This window comes from Agrilus planipennis, unplaced genomic scaffold, assembly GCF_000699045.2.
Source record: "Agrilus planipennis isolate EAB-ADULT unplaced genomic scaffold, Apla_2.0 scaffold15, whole genome shotgun sequence".
Lineage (NCBI taxonomy): Eukaryota > Metazoa > Arthropoda > Insecta > Coleoptera > Buprestidae > Agrilus > Agrilus planipennis.
The window spans coordinates 2,299,818-2,320,195 of NW_020438871.1; the positions used below are offsets into that span (position 1 = coordinate 2,299,818).

Sequence of the window (20,378 nt, forward strand, 5' to 3'; positions counted from 1 at the left end):
GAACTTAATGAATTCTACTAGATAGAGCATGCAAGATAAAGAACTATTTCAACTACTGGGTCATCTTTGTCTTCTCCAACGTCGATCTGAAACAGATACGGTGGCAAACAGATTAATAAAGAGCAATTAAAATTAATTATATCAAGTATTCTCACCTTAATTAATTATAGCACGTAACATTCCAAAGTGTACAGGTGCGAAAAGTAAACCAACTCCAGAAAGGATACTGTAGCAGAGAATTTCTTATTTCGGTGGAATTCAAATAAATATCCAGTTGCTCTCGCTCATGGGTTGAAAATTAACTGCATGATGTTACAAGGCGAAGACGAAACAGCAAATCAAGAATATAATCCAGGAAAGACCACACCCTTGTAGACTTGGGCTGTTTCAGTATAACCAAACTGCACATTAATCCTCTCATTTATTGTATAACCTGCAGAAATGGACAAAAACACATATTAATTACACTCATAATTAAGAAACACAAATGAAAACGCATCAAACAGCAAGTAAAATAGTTGAATAATAAAATGATAAACATTACGCCATTTTACATCACAACCATAGAACGCGACATAGATAAGTGTCAAATATCACGTCAATTTACGATGCAGACAATAGAAAAATGTTAAATAGAAAATCCATAGATAGATAAACTCCATAGATAGATCAATGATAAATGTCAATTTATTCTGTGGGAAATAACTATCTGTCAGAGATATAGATGCACAATAACCTCAATTTATACTGTTGACGATAGATAAATTTTAACAAATATTCAATAACAGAATAATAAGGACTAATTGATATTAATGAAGTCATGCATTCTCACCTTAATTAATTGTAGAAAGTGCAGATAATTTGTTGTTCCAGTCGCTTCCAAATTAATTAATTTCCAACTGCCTCTCATTGTTATGGCAAAAATTAACTGCATAATGTTGCAAGGTGCAGACATCAATAGCATCGGTTGCTTCAGTAGTATCAAAATTAACTGCAATCCCTCGTCATTTGTGGGACAATCTACATACAAACAGGCAAGAAAAAGTAATAAATTATCATTTTTAAACCAAATAAATCAGTAACATGCACACTAATGGAAAGATCTGTTCCACATTAATTCTGCTTCTGCCATTTCTGAAACTTTGTTTAAAAGTTGTCTATTGAAACAAGTTACAAATGTCTAAGAAATTGAAATTATCTAATGATATCATTTACTATTTTTAACTGATACTGTTACATACCAGTTCATTGTCATAAATTCTTTTTTCAGCACACTGTCTTCATTCGCAATGAAAAAAAGGCACTTTCGTGTTTTCTTTAGAACCATGGGCACAGCTACTTTTCCAGGGCAAATAAGGACTAATATAACCAATGCTCCAAAATTTCATAACTTAATGGTATCCGAATTCTAGTAATGTTCCTGTAAAATGAAATCTGATGAAAAAGTGTTCAGATATAATTAATCAAGTATTAAGTAAATAATGTGTACAGTACATTGTTAAAGTAATGCTGAATCTTTTTCTTTGTTAATATCAAAAAATGCACTACATACAGAAAATATAGTATGCATGCTCACCTTAATTAACTACAAGAGCCTTCAAGATGAAAGGTTAACAGGTAAAACACCATAGAAGACCACTTATCTTTACAGTATGCAAAGGATATCAGTTCCAATCTCTCTCAATTGTTGGCCAATCTGTGTAAACGGACAAAAACAATTATTAACTAATTCACTTAATAGATCTGTTACGAAAAAAATTTAAAAATTTAATCCTTTTCACTTTTCTCCCTTTCTCTCAAATGAAAGTCAAAATATATGCGGAAAATGGATAAAAAAAAGAATTAAACACTCGTAATAGAAAACCAATTAAAAGCCAATAAAATAACAAAACATTAAAAATGGCGACGTAGCCACCTGATGTCTGAAGATATAACCTTTAATTTTGTCAAATTAATTTATGCTGTGGGCAAATACGAATAATAGTAATATAACATGGATCAATCAAACCAACCTTTCAGACGTATAACAAATTAAAACTAATTTTGCGAAAAAATTAGCTCGATAAGTTGAATTTAAGAGACGCGAAAACACGTCCTTCCACCTCGAAACTTTATGAACTTATAATGTACCAAACGCGTCTCAAGCTTGTCGCGAATTTGCGGTAGCTACTGCACGAAGCACTGATGACGTAGGCAAATTCAATCAGAAGCATCAAATTAGATTTCTGCGACGGTTCGCGGAAAATTTTTCGTATTTTAACCAATTGCGTGACTAGTTTCATCCCCGTTTTACAAAATTGAACTTCTGTGGGTTTTTGCTTCGTGCAAGTTCCATCGCCTGATCACAACTCTAAACACATATATATATGTACATATATATGTTTATATATAAACTGAATGCAAGAGCGAAAGAGACAGAGAAAACATGAAAAAGAGAGCATTAGAGATAAAGATAACGATTCTAAATTGAATTACGGATATTCTGGAATATAAATTATTATTTAAAGATGACACAAAGACCTACTTTAGAAATAAAATAATAGATAAATAATAAAAATAGAAAATAGTTTTTCGTCCTTTCTTGAGATATAGCCTATTAAATAAAAAAAATATTTAAAATCAGTGCACAAACGGTAAAGAAAAAGCAGAGCATATGGATAAAAAAACAATACAGTCGAATTGAGAACGAATTAAATAAACGCTGATTTAAAATGTAAGAAAAATAATTACAAATGATATTAAGTTTGGATAATCCATTAAACGGTTTGTGAATAACAATACATTACTTTTATTCTTATATTTTTTACAATCTACGATACACAATGTTAAAACCTGTTGATTTTAGTTATTCAGAATTTGAATCTTTTGTAAAATTATTAGGTAATTTCTATAATTTGTAGTTATTTTGTACTAAAAGATGACATACTATGTACTTTCTATACGTATACATAATGCAGCGTCAATTAATTTCATTTAGGTATTTAAAAAAAACAAAAGATCACAAATATGATATACTGTACCCAAAAAAGAAAAACATAAGAACGTAATATTCATCTTATACAGGAATGGAAGAAGTGTCAGTTATAAAAAAAATTGACAGTCACTTTTTGTTGCCATAAGGGTGGAAAATTTAGTTTTTCCATTCTTGTGAATACATAAGGTGCGTGCCATTTTTTACAAGGGTTTTATAACTAAAACTTGATTTCTTTTCATTGGAATGCAACATACAAACACGATTTTTTGAGAAATACAATGCTTTTTGAAAATGCGGAAATAAGTTGTCTACTTCAGATGCCTAGGAAAGAAATAACTATTAAAAATTTCTCAATCTTTGGATTGCATTGTTTTTATCGTTGTTACTACATGCTAACTAAAAAAAGGGGTATATTACTTTTCTTCTCAATAAATTGCTATTTTTAATTAAGAAGCATCTATCTACTTGACTATTATTACTTTATTATAATTTTAAAATCTCACCACAATTTTCCCAAGTTTTTTGTCCGCATTTTTAACTATAAACATCTTTCTCTATCAGAAATTGTATAAGAAATTGTAATGTACAGGACACAAGGTAAAAATGCTCACATTAGAGAAATATATAGAACAGTGAAAAAATTTCATTTACATTATCAGTGTAAGTGTTGTAAAGTCATGATTATTTTCATTGACTGCTTCTGTACCAAATAAAATTATCTGCTACGATATTTAATCATTATTATTTTTCTTCTGATTCTCAAATTAAAGTCGAAATATAAGTATAATGTTTTCAAAAAAAAAAAAACAAATGATCCTTCATATTAAGCTAACTTTTACACTGCCAGAAAGACAGTTCCACTGATTCTGCTATTCTGCTTTTGACATTTCTAAAACGTTACTTACCAAGTCATGCCATAAATCCTTCCTTTAACAATAAGACAATCTTCGTTCCCAATGCAAAAAAAAGCACCATCACTCTTTCCTACAGAATGTAAGTACTGCTACATTGCAGAGTGAAAGAGAAACCAATGTTTTATAAAACGTCATCCCGGTTTTTATGCTCCTGTAAATTGGAATATTATGAGAGAGTATTCAGATATTATTAAGCGTAGGGATGCTAAAAAACATGTATAATACAATATTAAAGTAATACCGAACACTTTTCCCTTTTAATTTTAAATATATTGTATATAACTTTTACAGTTCCTTGGAGTACTGCTAAGTTTTGAAAAGAAGAAATATAATGACAGTAATACATTTTATAAACACCTTTTTTTAAATATGTTCAAACGAAATGAATAGTAGGTCAAAAATAACTCAATGCTTCTAATTTATTTAACTGTAAAACAAAATAACCATACATGAAGGTTGCAATTTACGATGTATACCGAAACTCATTACGAAATTTATTTGTGATTAAAAGAAACACAAAAAACTAACAAATAAAGTAATATTAGACTTATCAAAATAAAAGTAAGAGTACTAATTGCTAAAGAAGGAACACTGCATATGCAACCACACACGCACTAGTGTCAATTCGTTTGCATAAAAAATGTTTTCAAAAATCACATTTGAAATCACATTCCTATAACATGTGATTTTCTAAAATGATAGTAGAAACAGAAAAAATTTTGAAATCATTTGCAAATATATGACAACATAAAGAAGTTATCACTTATTCAGGCTGTAATTCTAATTGATAATATTGAGTATATACCAAATATATTAGTAAATATAATATGCATGTTTTACTCTTACCATTATTAATAGCAGAATGTAAGAAGTGATCAAAAAATGAAATCCAGGAAGAACACACCATAGCAGAGAATCAGTAAGTCCTCCTATTACGATGGATGAAGGGACAACTTTTGATAATTTATATCCGTTACCAATAAATCTTATACGCAATCATATTCTGAAACACAAAATATATAATACATATATGTACCTGAAACTCAATAAAATTGAATTTTTAAATTTTACCATTTTTTCAATTTTTAAATGATCATAAAAATGAACAGACGATATGAACAAACAACCAACCATTTCTCGTTTATCTTCGAAGGACTAATAACTGCAAAAGTTACTGTAAAAATTTAATTATTTAAAGCAAGTAAAAAAAAAATCATTACCTTTTATAGACATTTTTAAAATAATTAGTTGTAAGGATTAAAACCTGGGAAATCAGCTACTGCAATAGAAACTTGCGCACTTATATATTTGCAAATAAAACGCTGTTTCCATCAAAGAATTTATTTATTTATTAGNTTGTATAATTCACATCCTCTCTCAGGTACCTATTATCAACTGTAATTTATTTAACTACTTCTAAAAAAATAGGAATATTTCAATATTTGTGTTTTGGTTTCTACGTTTTTCATAACCTTGATTTATAAAAATTGATTACTTAAGAAAAGATATAAAATTTTTCAAACAGTTTACCAAGTTTCGATGATCCTTCTTCTAATATTTACTCTTTAAAAGTATGGTTGCTAAGTTATTATTTACTTTGAAATGCGATTTTAACAAATGCAATAGGATTTTCCAGCCTTACAACTAATTGCAAGATAACTTCCAAGGTATTATATAATAAAATTTAGTTTACATTAGTTACGATAAAAGTTAATATCGATTTAACTACAAATATATCTTTTTAATCCTGAAAGAGGCATTATTATGATAAACTATTCTGAAATACGTGTCTAATTATAGTCATTATTGTTTTTTTATTACTTACAAGTCTCTAACAAATAAGTCAGCAAATATATTACTGGTTTCTCGGCCTGACTTTTTCCAACAATAAAAAACGTTGATATTTTTCTTGAGGACTCCACTTGATAGACCCTTTTGTGGGAAATTATTTATTCATTTTCTATAGATAGTCAACATGAAAAAATGACGGTGCAAATCGCATAGAAATTCATAAAGCAGTTTAGCTTAGTTTAGTTTTGTGTTATACATATACTTTGTCAGAGAATATTACTGGCCTGTAATAAGGGTATTTTTATTACATTATCAATGGCAGTTAAATCATGTTAAACTGAATCATTTTACATCCGCATCAATAATTTGATCACTAATCAATTTATTTATTAATTAAGGATTTGGTGACATGGCATTCCTAAGTTCTCATAGCGATACACACCTACAGGTACATGCCCACTGTTTATAGTGATTTATCTGATTTTATAATTAATTTAAAGTGAATTCATTACTGTAACAGATACCAAAAATAATTACGAAACATTGTAAGATTTACGAATGCACATATTCAAATGAGAGGAAGTCCTATCCGAAATTCATTGGGAGTCCCAAATAAAAAATATTTTGTGTGCTGCATAAGTAATTTCGTAAATTTCGTAACTAAACAGCAACACAAAATAATATGTTGTATTTATTGTACCTACACACTTTTTATAATGCATAATAAATAAATCAACGATGGACAGCTTATTAGCTAGTTTTTTTAAGGATGGACTATCGCTTGTAAATTTTTGTCCTAATGAAGCAATAGCATCTATTCAAATGAAAATTTCACACTTTTCATATGGAAATTAGCTGTAATGAAATGTTTAAATTGACTTGTCAAGTAAGAATAAGTGTAGGACATAATGATAACCTAAACCACAGTTGCAAATACTAGCAAACTAATTTTCATCAGGTTAATATTGTCAATTATTGGCTGTGTTTTATAAAAGGGCGCACGTGTTCATATATACACAAAATGAGATAAATAACTAACAAAAATAGAAACGAAGTGAATTTATAGATAGTCTATAAGTGTGGATCAGACTCATGATTCAGAACGAAATATTTTTATTTTTATATCGTTATTGAAACAGAACTACACTTAAGTGCGAATAAAACAAATAAAAATAGCTATAAAATTATAAAAATTAAGTGGTGCTACAATTCATAAAATCACTGTAAGTACGCCGTAAAATAATAATTATTAAAAACCATTGGAGTTACTTCCCCATTCGTTGAATCGACCATTCTTGCTGACAAAGAGGACATCGATTATTTTGCTTCACCCACAACGAAACGCAGCAGTAATGAAAGGAATGATTGCACTCCCCCCAAACTACTACGCAATCCTGTTTCCCATAATAATCTTTTTTACTTTCCGCCTGACACCGTAAACAAGCATCTGCAAAAAAAAAAAACAATATAAAGGAGGTGGATAGATGAGGACTTTTTTTTGCCTATAATCAGATTGTTCAAGTCCCATTTTTACCGTAAACCCTCAATTCAATTAAAAAACTATAATTCATCAAAAAATTACTGCTTTAAACAGAAAATGAAAATCAATTCATTTAACCTAGCCGCTTTCAAAACAGCCTGGACGTAATTAAAAATAGAGATTTATTTTTTCATAATAATCCCTTTGTAATTGGCTTGACAAAATTAACAGGCAAAAATATAACTAGCAGCAAATTAGCCGTGAAAGCCAAAAATTATCAGCGACCCGGGAAAACCAAACCGGGGTAATTTTATAGCTTAAACCTAAGTGTCATGTATTTATGTATTTCCTGTTGGAAACTTCCATTTAGTTTTAATTTAAAATTTACAAGAGCAACAATTACTGCGCAGTTACATTTAAGAATAATCGACATACGATCGGAACACATTATATTGGAACCCAATCAAACTATTTATTATATGTCGACAGCATCGAAAGGGCATCAAAATGTTTTAACGTAATAAAAAGGCCCACACTAATATTTAAATAATGCCTCGGCTAATTTAAATTACATCATTTGTACGTTAATGTCAAAACAATGGACTTGGACATCGGTATTATTATTACTAGCTGGTTCCGAGGTTTACTAATTAAAACAATATTCAGATTAATTGATCGCTTGAAATAATCACACCTTTTATTTGCATATTTATATAACTGAATTACGTTAATTATCCTATAATTACAGGCACATCAGTGCTAGAATAAATAGGTGATTAACCGAAATTATCTAGATCGTCCTGATGAGAGCTAAATGCTCGAAATCATTCATATATATATACGTATTTCGGTAGCCTTCAATCGAATTTGTATTTCCGAACTCATGGTTTAAATTTACGTAAGAGTAGGAGAAGCAGGGGTGAACTGAGCCAGGGGTATGGGGGGTGTCAAACCCATTTTCGTTCCGGAATTTTACTGCAGATTGGCCTTTTTTTTTTATTAAAGTACAATCAATTTTTGCATTCGGCATAAAATTTTCTAGTTGAGTCAGCACTTTCGACAAAACTCATCCCCGCCCCCGAACTCACGAAGCTCGGTACAGCCCTGGTCAAGGGTACCAAAAACAGACGTAACCTACAGTTCTCAAACATATTTTCTATATTACAAGTTAGTAAATATGCTGCTAACATTACTTTTTAGATTGATTCATACAAAGAATGTCGACGACGGAAACTTAATTTCTTAATAATAATTATTTAAACAACCAAAAATTTTTGGGACGCATCACGAATTTTTTATTTATGAATGCACATGTATTTTAGCATAAATATCAACTTTAAAATTTAAGATTTTTTCCTATCTTCAAAATTAATTGTTAAGTGTATAAAACGTGACGTTATTTTAAACAATGATTATTTTATTGTTATGATAATGAAGCATTTTTTTCCATTACAACATAAATATTACTCATCCTATCAAACAACCGAGTTAAATAGTAAGCTAAATCATCTACCGGGTATTAAACTATGTAATAAAAGATATGGGTGGTATAGTGGAAATTAAAAAATTCCTATTGTTCTCGAAGAAAAACTTTTTAATTTTATTTTGGTGCGTGCCAATCATTCTTAGATAAATAGGCTACAGAAATCATTTGATATTTCTTTTAATAATTAAAAAAAAAAAATCCTCGACGTGAATAATTCCAGAATTTTTACCAGTCAACTGTTGTAACTGAAATTCGCCAAAGGCGCAGTGACAGAGTTGTGGGGGGTGTGTTAACCTCCCCCTCAAGCTTTATGTCGAAGTTTGTATATTCAGGGTATTCAACTTGCTGTAGCCTGCAATTTTTATTGCGAATGACTGAGAAAAGGTCTTTTTTCAGTTTTAAGTGTTACAACCAATGTTTTCTTCATGTAAAATTGTACAATTATTTAGGAATTAACTTTTTATGTATAGGGACCCCAAAAAAAAGTTACGCAAGGGGCTACGAATGTCCAAGATCCGCCGCTGGGCTTAAGCCAATATTAATGTGTATAATAAGGAGTAGTTGGGTTATAAAGCAGAGGATAGCGCGGTTAATTTAAAAATTCGAAAAAGATTGTTAAAGGTGTATGTATGGAGCGCGGAGCTGTACGGGTGCTAAACATGGACGGTGGGCGCGGCGCAAAAGAAAAGGTTAGCGTTCGAAATGAGGTGTTACAGGCGAATGATGAGGATACCGTGGATAAAGAAGGTTAAAATGAAGAGATTAGAAACAACAGGAAAACAGAGAAATGAGGTGTTACAGGCGAATGATGAGGATACCGTGGATAAAGAAGGTTAAAATGAAGAGATTAGAAACAACAGGAAAACAGAGAAATGAGGTGTTACAGGCGAATGATGAGGATACCGTGGATAAAGAAGGTTAAAATGAAGAGATTAGAAACAACAGGAAAACAGAGAAATGAGGTGTTACAGGCGAATGATGAGGATACCGTGGATAAAGAAGGTTAAAATGAAGAGATTAGAAAGAATAGGAAAACAGAGAACTGTATGGAAGTCAATAAAAAATAGGCGAGATGAGTTGGTAGGACACCATCTCAGACATAAAGGTCTGGTCAGAGACATATTAGAGACAGAAACGGAAGTTAGGAGGGGTAGATGTAGAGCTAGATTAGATTACTGTTCGCAAATAGTTAAGGATGTGGGATGTTCTAGTTTTAGGGAAATGCGAAGTTTAGCTCAGGACAGAAAAGAGTGGAGGTGCGTGTCCAACTAGTCTTGGGACTGACGACCTTATGATGATGATGAATATAAATGCGCGGCAGGGTGTCGTAATGTGACATGTATTTTAACAAAGATGCGTTTTTCGAAATCGTAGGAAATGATTTATAAATTCAACTCCTTTTTAACCAATTTTTAAGTTCGGACGCACAAAATTTGGCTCTATACAGTAGTTCAAGTCAATTTAAATTTTTTTTATATAAAGAACAGTCAGCGTGGAAATCAGTTGATGGAGAACAATAATGTTAATTTTCAATATAAAAAGGCCAATTCACATAAGTATCTGTAAATTCGAAACAAGAACGACTTATTAACATATTTTCTAACGATAAATCGCTCGCGCAAGTTCTACGATTTAAATATGAACATCATCTTGTTCATTGAGAAAAATCGTCTCCTGTCTCCTGCCGGACCAACAATCGCGATCGACTTATTGGCCATACCTGGTATATGCTATGGATTATAAGTCTATCTTATTGCATGTTGCATATGACAATGACCGTAAGGTCATGGGCATACATACAAGACAATGAACGTTTTAGAGATATACATTACAATAATAATTAATAACAGAAGTAAAAATACATAAACGTGATTTATATTGTTGGTTTTTTACTATTTGTATAGCAATCATTTTATGCGATAAAGAAATACGCTTCGAAATACGTTTCTAGGTTCTTCATTTCATAGTACTATTTTATTTATTACTAGCGTATACTCCCATCAAAATCGGTTTAGCTGTTTCGACGATCAACCAAACAAAAACATACCCTACACCCTAGGTTACTACTGACAACCGCCTTTTCTTCATAGTCCGTACAGACAGACAAACAGACAGACAGACAGACAGGTAGGCAGGCAAAATTTTTATAGGTCGTTTGCGTCTTGATATCTTATAAATAACGACATGAGTTTAAAAGTTACTTCGATATTACAGACAGGTACTTCAATTTTATTTATAGTATGTATAATTGCAAAGATAATAATTTATTATCAGGAAAGTAAAATTCACCAGTGTACTTTTACTTATTGTGAGTACAAATTGATTACGATTAAAATTATTAAGTATTAAGCAACTTAAAAAAAAAACATGTAGCCCACATAAGTATTCTTTAACTTCGAATTTAAATTTACGATTGGTTATATGAAGGGTTGCCCACTTCCATCTGTTTGATCAGTTTGATTTGCAAATTTCTACTGTGTTAATAACACACTAAGTTATTACGTCAAAATATCACTTAAATATCTATAATGTTCATTTACGTTTTAGATAGATACTTTTGGATTATTACAAAAAATACCCTTTCACTCATTATCTCTCTATTACGTAAATTTTAACTGAAAAGTTACTCAACATCCACTAAAAAGTAATTTCTAAGGACAAATGAACTAATAATTAAATCTTGGCATGAAGGTTTCTGTACCAGGCGAAACTTTTCTAGAATTCAAGTTTTTTTTTTGTTTTTAAATATTTTTGGAACGAAGTTTCTAATAGCACATTACGACAGCAAGGTGGTAATTCACATCCAGAGTGGAATACAATACTTTCTTCCCTTGGTGCGTAATGTGTACTATTCGAATTACATATGTAACCCATGTTGATTCATTTTCAATTTTTGTGCCTATTAAAAAAATAATAAATTAATAATATATCACAACATATTTGTGTTTCTACAGCAATGCGAAACATTTGCATTTTCTAATTGCCCGTTAGGTCAGACTGTTTTAAAAAATCAAGTTCATTATCAACTATTTCGATCAGAGGTCATTTTGATTTATTGTTTTTGGAACAATTCCCAATGACAAAGGTGATACGACAATACAATTATTTATAAATGAACATTTTTCGTTTGAATTATATTATGTATACTATACTAAATAACACTAAAAATGCTCAAAAATGTTACTTGAAATTTTATTATCTACTGATAATTATGTTTTATTGAACAAATGAAAAAATTGTCTATTTTTAGAATGCAGGAATTTCAATGAAATTCGAAAATATCAGATTTTCAGGTGCAATTAACGCCTGTTCAACAAGAAATTTCATAAACTTTTAGGTCAATAATCCTAGGGGGTTATTTCCTATAAATGAATTTATTTTTTTTTATTATTTATTACCTAAAAATTTCAAGTTAAAATTTTACAAATCATATCTAATAGATAACTAAAATTTACCGTGAATAAATGCTCTACATATATATTTTATCATTATTCTTCCACTGAAGGAACAAAGAAAATCGTTGAAAATTTGCTGGTACTTTTCCTATTATATACATATGTTCCACATTCCGATGTGTACTGTTTTAACGCTGATATATTTTTTTAAGTATTATTATCATCTTATTACTAGCTTAATATACCAAATACTTTCAAAAATTAATTAGTTATTAATTTATCCAAAATTTATTTTNTTACGACTAATTTATTGTTAATGATTATTTTATAAAAAAAACTGCAGCATTTTTTTTACTTTTTCGGATTTTCTTCAAAATTTAGTCCATTTTTCTATGCTTAAAAAAGAAACGCATTTTCAGGGACTTTAACTGTTGCTCGATGTTTATGTAAGCGTGGGAGGGGGGGGGTAAGATCTTTGCTTACTTTTTCTGACGTATTTATTTTTTGAGGTTCGGTAGTAATAAATTCAGATTAGATAAAAATTAAATGGTGTAACTACCAAAAAGCAGTACGTTTTTTCAACTAAATATATAGATATTTTTTTTATTCAAATCGAAACGACTGTTTCTTAACTTGAAACAACGCGATGGACAAGACTGGTGACATTTTATGATAACTTGGCGTACTTATCTGATTACGGAAATAACAGTACACAATTGAATAAGTAGCTTAGTTAACAGAATTGCGTTTGCAAACAGATTACCATCGATGCAAACAAGAAAGTAATGACGTGTTTTGACACGACATTATCATCCTTTTTCATCGAATTTGCGACAAATTGGTGAAAAATAACCCTTAGAATAACCATTTCCCACGCATGCACACGTAATACGTATTGTTTTATTACAAATATAGACAGGACTTTTCCGGGTTTTCTAAAGATAAGACTCCGTAGGTGCAGGCTAAAACTCGATTCGATTATATTTTCGAATTTTCATTTTATGTTTATCAATATAAATTCCACTTGAGTGCTAATAATAAAGCTCTGGATGTACGATACATTTTCTAGTGGCAAAAATAGAGAAAAAATCGGCTATAATGTACTCGAGGGAGATTTAAAAACCGTTGCCTACGTTATATCAAAAGTTCGTTAAAATATAGACTATTAGACACATGCATAAATGCATACATGATATAACGAAAGTAACAAAAATATACAATAAGTACTTCGTTTTTTTTTTTTTCTTAACAAAAATAATTAAAAAAATGACAATGCTTATTATTTATCGTGAATTAAAAGACGGTCGTCTTTTACTTTGATAACGTGCCGCGGCGTCATATCACGAAATATACATATACTGCCATTACTGAGATAAAAAAAAATAATTAATAAAAAATATATTTGCTAATTTTTCTAGACGTTTCGACATGGAAATTTGGTACTTTATATCAGAACTACGTAGTAATTAACAACTTATCGTAAGTAGGTACGTTATAAAATATAATTTTTTTATCGAGTGCTCCATAAGAATGGTAGGGTACGTTATAATTAGGGTTGCCACCCGTACTTTATTATAAAGTATTGTATTCTATTTCGACTGTGCGTACGTTATACTTTACAAGACACATAAAGTACGCAAAAATACTTTAGTTACGGCCTTAAACGAACATCGTAATTTTGTAAGCGATTATTCGAAATTCAGAGTATTTTTACATCAATAATATTGCACAATACAATATTTTTGAGAATCTTTCTATGTTTCTGAACACTAGTTTCATTGAAAAAGCCATATTTACGGAACAACCTGATTTGCTGTCCGTTCCGGCCACTTCAGCATTTACAGAAAGAATATTCTCTGTTATGAACGTAGTGGGACGACAGGAATAAAGCTTCATTAAAACTAATTAAAAATGAACTTTTAGTTTACTTAAATCTTTGTTTGCCATGTTTAGAGGCTATTAATGTATTTAAGAGCAACAGCAATTTGTTACTGGCTGCTAGGTGTAACAAAAAATATGTTTTTAAAAACAAAAAATAAAATACTTTATTTTTATGCTAAGTACTTTTTTTTTAAACCTTTTAGTCGAAAAATACTTTATGTAAAGCCTGAAAAGGTGGCAACCCTAGTTATAATCGTGAGTTTGTAATAAGCGTGTTCGTTGTAAGTGAGTTGTACTGTATCTATGTGTTAATAAATCAGTATAACTTAAAAGATTAAATGAATGCTGTAAATAAAATCCAACCGGTTCCGGAAAAAACTAGGAAAGCCTGAATTAATACAAGTACGTTCGTCACAATCTAATTTCTTATACAATGAAGTTAAAGTTCGTCCGAAAAAGTTAGGTGACAATTTCTATTACATCCCGATCGCGATGTACGTAAAACCGACGCAAGTTAACGCTGTTTAAAGAATGTAACTTTTATCAATAGAGATACTGAGGAACATAACAAATAAAATTTACCACCGTTCAACTTCGTGTTTTTATCAGTACACGTTATGTATAAGTATAATCTAAAATAGCAACTTAAAAAGACAATTACAACCTACTACAACATTTAAAAATTTTAATTCGTAGTTACTTTTGGTAAACATATCTATTATTATATGGGATACTTTAATCCTTCGAAAAGCCTAAACTGCAAGATAGATTTTAATCAATGAAGTGTTTATCAGTTTGTCTAGGTCTTATTTCTATAAAACCATAGTGGTGGCCGTAAAATACAAAATGGCGTGGAGACGAAAAACATGCTAAATATCAATAAAATCAAGATGATGTTTTTTAGACTATTTCATAGCCATAATAATCTCCATTAATTAATTACACAACCTGAAATTTGTGTAGAATCTACATATTTCTAGGATAAGGCAGCAGCTTACCACCTCTGACCTATTCCATGAAATAGGTAAATTTAAGTGAAATTATTAAATATTTTATATACATGTATTTATGTACATAAATGATGGTGAAAAATATGACTGATAAAAAATATACCTAATTTTATCAGTATAATTAAAGGCTCTAGATAAAACCAAAGGATACTAGATGCTACGTAGTAGTACGACTATTATATAATATAATTTTATAAAATATATTCCAAATTTTTATCTGAACCATTTTGCATAAAAATTCAAATGACAATTTTTTACAGTGATGTCACCACTACCGGCTACGCAGTAGTGGACGATAACTACCCCTCCCCCCGTGGGCGCTGCGCTGAAGCCCTACAGAGGGGTGATAAAGGTCCTAGGACCTAGACTGTATAGTTGGGACGTTTAAAATTGGCATAATCCGCAATAAAACTGTCACATTTACTTTCTTCTTTCAACTTACTAACTAGACTAGATCGGTGATTGACAGAACGCGTACATGAATATAAGAGATGTCAGGTAAAAATTGCAGCGAGCACTAAAAAAAGAAGTGAATAATAATGTGTAACAGAATAAGATACAGACAAGCAGAATTTGAGCATGTTACCAGCATCCGATTTACAGAAAATTCGACATTCTTAAAGAATTTAGAAAAACAAAGAGGCTCGTTTAAAGATATAATTCGAGCTAGCCAGTTATAAAAACGACCCCGATCTATTGAGTACCTAAGCAACCTCCAACTGCTGCACCGCTTACTGTTATTGGGTTATCTATAGGGTTGTTCGGAAAGTCATTTCGTTTTAGGTTGTGGAAATGAAAGACAGTTTTCGTATAATAAACAATTACTTTATTAAATTATATATTGACCGTTCTGGTCCAACACCTTTTGCCATCTTTCTGGTAGTAGCATAATTCCACGCTCATAAAATTTTTGGTCTTTGCTGGCAAAAAACTGATCGAGGAGGTTTTTGACCTCCTCATTTGAGGTGAAGGTTTTACCGTCTAAAAAATTTTGGAGTGACCGGAACAAATAATAATCCGATGGTGCCAGGTCTGGAGAATATGGTGGGTGTAGCATTGTATCCCATTCAAGCTGTAAAAGCTTTTGGCGAGTGACCAAACTTGTGTGAGGTCTCGCGTTGTCTTGGTGAAACACTACACCTTTCCTGTTGATTAGTTCTGACCTTTTCTGTTGAAGTGCATCATTCAGTTTGTCCAGCTGATGACAGTAGACTTCCGAATTAATCGTTGTGTTATCCGGTAAAAGCTAAAAAAAAACGATTCCTTTAAAATCCCACCAAACAGACAGCATCACCTTTTTTTGGTGAATATCGGCTTTGGAAATGGTTTGAGCCGGTTCATCTTTTTTGCTCCATGACCTCTTGCGTTTGACGTTGTTGTATACAACCCATTTTTCGTCCCCAGTGATGATGCGCTTCAAAAACGGATCATTTTCGTGACGTTTGAGAAGCGAATCGCAGACGTCAATGCGGCGACACAGATTTCTCTCTGTGAGAACATGGGGAACCCATACATCGAGCTTCGAGGATAATCCCAGGCCTTTCAAGTGGTCATAAACTGTTGAATTTGATAAATTTAACCTCAATCCGATCTCACGTGTTGTTATTCGCCGGTTCACATCAACTAATGCCTTTATCGCGTCTTTATCAGCTTCAACCGGCCTTCCCGAACGTGGTGCATCTTCGACATCAAAATTGCCGGATCGAAATTTAGCGAACCAGTTCTGGCACTGGCGTACTGTCAACACACCTTCTCCATACACATCAGTCAATTTCTTTCTGGCTTGAACAGCATTTTTACCCTTTCTGTAGTAAAACAGTAAGATATGTCGAAAATGCTGCTTATCGCTCTCCATATGTAAAAGGGCACCAACCAAAAACTACTGCGTAGAATTAATTGGAATTTTTTACACACAAGCCTTGCTATATGAGCTCTCAAAGCATTTAAAAATTATACGGCTTAAATGTGAAGTTGGGTGCAAAAGAATACAATTAAATCCTCTGTCGGGAAAAAACGAAATGACTTTCCGAACAACCTGATATTTTCACTTTGCCTATACTACTCATGAGGCATTTCCCAAATTAACAAGGGCGTGTTCAAAACGATTACAGTCCCAGGTGGAAACAAGAAAAAAGATACATCCATTCTCGCAGATAATTTATTGCGAACTTTGCTAATTTTGATCGTCCTAACCATATGAAACAATTAATTTAATATAGATAACGTTTACGTAACTAGAAAACGAGTACACTCGATTGGATAAATGCTGATTGGTTTGATTCGTATGCAGCCCTGTGTGTATGTGTTGGTAGTCACGTAAAATAAGAAAGAATGATTCGTTTGTTAGCCTTCTCTGTCAATAACGAACCGTAATAATTATTAAGAGAGACGAGACGATCTACTTAACAAAAAGTTGGCAGACCTTTTTCGGTTAACAGTTAAAAGTTACTTTCAGTTGAATGATTGCATAGAAAGTCTTCAAGATTCATTTATTTTATACCCAGACACTACATACTTTATGTATATTAACCTTCTATGACGTTATAAGAATCCTTCTTTAAAAATGTTTACGAATTAGCTATATATTGTTATAAGCATTTTTGTAAAAACTAATTACTAATAATTAATAATAATAAATCAAAAGTGACTACTAAGAATACAACAAATTTGTATATGATTATACTTCCTGGTCAGTTCCCAATGTAACACCCTCTAACTTTAACGTCAACAGGTATAAAGGAATATTAAATTGAAGGTGATTGTGGGAATATGTTGAGGTAATGGAAAAAAAAAATAGAAACGATTATATCTACATGTTAATTGCATAGTTGCTATACCAGACATACATTTTTGTTTTATTTTTAGGTATTTCTTTAAATTAATCAGTAATTAAACAAATGTGTGCCTGTCAGACTAGACTGTATTTAGACAGATAAAAAGAATACATATGTGTATACACATATTTAGCTGTTACAGATTTTTGTATTTTTTTTGTTTTAAGTACTTATGTATTTTTATTGTAATACGTCTTTTGAACGTATTTTTTTATTTGTATAAGATGGATTCGGAAAATAAATAATTATAAGTAAGTTTCATAACACGTTTTAGAACTAATTACATATTAAATTATTGCAAAATAAATTCAGTTTTATACAGCTGGCGTATATCAATTCGATATTGTTTTGAGGGTTGTTTTGCCGTAATGCATAGAATTTCGTAGTTGGTTGTTAAAGGTACGATAAGTGGTGCTAATATCAATTTTGAACTTCAAAATTCCATGGACCATGACACTGACCCCGGAAAACAATATTGATCCAATATTATAGATTATCCATTTCGAAGTTTAGAATTTTTCATTATTTTATATAATATTCGATCGGTGATACTAGCAAAACTTTTAACGGCAAAAATTGTATTTTGCATTTTACAAATAGAAAATACGATTCCAAAAATATTTTAAATAAAATACAAAATGTTTTTCTCAAAAAATTATTTAAATGCAAGATAAAAGTAGCTATTTTTTATTATGTATTTGCATTTTAAATGTAAGTATCTCAAATAAATTACATCTCTGACTTTCAGTCCCTACGAGTTCTGCCCCCAACCCCTACTTATTTATAGCAAAAGCTCTTTTGGAGTATTCGCTACAATTTTTATTTTAATTTACAATATATGATGATCGAAAAAAACCGAATATCAGTTTCGATTAAAGTACTTTGACCGTATTCTCATTTACAGTGAAATGACAATAAGCATTATACTAATCTAATCAACAGTTAAAACCTTTTTATTCACAATGATGAAAAAGAAAGAATCTAATGGAGTTAATATTTAAATTTTTGACTTTAAAAAGGAGCATTTAACATTTAACTTTATTTCACCACTTTAAGCAATAATAAATTTTCACAATAAACTAAGCGGCATTTTTTGATAAGTTGAAAAATTAACTTTTTAACTGAATTTTTTACATGTATTTAAGTGATTTGCGAATGCAGGTTAGATCTCAACAGCTACAAAAGCGCCCCAATTTGAAAAATATGGAATATGAGTACTTTTTCCAAAAATTACGCCATTATATTTTTAATTTAACGAACTCCGATTTCATATTTCTGGTAGGCACATGGTCAATAAATGTACTGATCAAATTAAATGTGTTTATTATGCAATAAATACTTTCTTATTTATACTATCAAAAATACCCAATAACTCGAACCGCCTCGAAATGCAACCAGTTGTGTTCAAGTTAGAAAAAATCGAATTATATTTCTGTTTTAGCGTCATACTTTTTAATTTTTGTTTCAGAGTTCGAATCTACGTGAAATTACTATTGTTAAGCCCTCCCTCTAAAAACCTTTACAATTTCAGATCACAATGTCAGACAATATATGCATAACGTTCGTGTTGTCTTTTCCTACCGTAACCTTATGATTATGATCCTAACCTAACCACTTTTTTTATTGTTTTCCAATAATAATAATAGACTGCCGCAGTGAAAATTTATTCAGCTTCGATTAGTAAGTCGAACCATTCAATTATTTATCGCTGCAGTTGATTTTTCTGAAGAAAATTAATATAAATTCAAAATAAGTAAATATTTTATAATACAAAACCTTTTTCGTCCCCAGTGATGATGCGCTACAAAAACGGATCATTTTCGTGACGTTTGAGAAGCGAATCGCAGACGTCAATGCGGCGACACAGATTTCTCTCTGTGAGAACATGGGGAACCCATACATCGAGCTTCGAGGATAATCCCAGGCCTTTCAAGTGGTCATAAACTGTTGAATTTGATAAATTTAACCTCAATCCGATCTCACGTGTTGTNTGGCTTTATTATTCAAAGCCCGATCGTACGATTTTAAAAACCCCTGTACACATAATATAATCTATTCTATTTTGCGACCAAATTAATTTTTAAAAATTTCAACTGTATAATGCACGTGCAGTTTTTTTTAAGTGGCACCTAATATTTACTGAAGTACGTCAGATGTTTCCTTAATTATCTTCAACTAACAATTCTTAAATACAGAAAACAAACGTTTCCTGGTATCTTATTATGAACTGGTTGACGTCACTAATTTCGGAAAAATTAGACCAATTGCGACGACTGATCATAACACACCTCGAACAATGGTTTTCGAACTGCGAAATGCGCAGAATAAATTAATGCCATGTAAGCACTGCAAATAATACACCCTCGTGATTAGCTGAAACATTATCCGAAACGTTATCTTAATCTATATATTACTATGTTATCGTCAACGATTTACAGATAAAACCACTAGAATAAGTCAAAACACATTTCTGATAAAAAGAATAGTCAAACAGAGAGTTACAAATTCGAATGGTATTCGAGGTACGCAGTAACTATAATTCGATTAGATAACGCAATTCGCAAATCCAATATTAATTCATGAACTTTTGGACAATGTCCGGTTCTAAAATCT

At 31.0% G+C, this 20,378-nt stretch overlaps 1 protein-coding gene and 1 long non-coding RNA gene across 4 annotated transcripts in view; both read right to left on the reverse strand.

The window, feature by feature from the left end:
• Positions 1-929: 929 nt before the first annotated feature.
• LOC108737598 lies at positions 930-5,237 on the reverse strand. 2 transcript variants are annotated; one of them, XR_001937881.2, is made up of 7 exons: positions 5,109-5,237; positions 4,960-5,050; positions 4,735-4,891; positions 3,880-4,039; positions 1,577-1,696; positions 1,242-1,420; positions 930-1,020 (listed from the first exon to the last, which is right to left on the reverse strand). It is a non-coding gene; the product is annotated as an uncharacterized LOC108737598 (long non-coding RNA). The 2 variants fall into 2 exon arrangements; XR_003231667.1 differs by lacking the exons at positions 3,880-4,039; positions 4,735-4,891; positions 4,960-5,050; positions 5,109-5,237 and adding an exon at positions 2,013-2,510.
• Positions 5,238-6,852: 1,615 nt separating this feature from the next.
• Positions 6,853-20,378, reverse strand: part of LOC108737585 (RING-box protein 2) — a 30,291-nt gene continuing 16,765 nt past the window's right edge. For both annotated transcript variants that reach the window (XM_018470511.2, XM_018470510.1), the window contains exon 2: positions 6,853-7,126. In XM_018470511.2, coding sequence (XP_018326013.1) covers positions 6,945-7,126 — 182 coding nt within the window. In that variant the 3' untranslated portion in view covers positions 6,853-6,944. The remainder of the gene's footprint in view (positions 7,127-20,378) is intronic.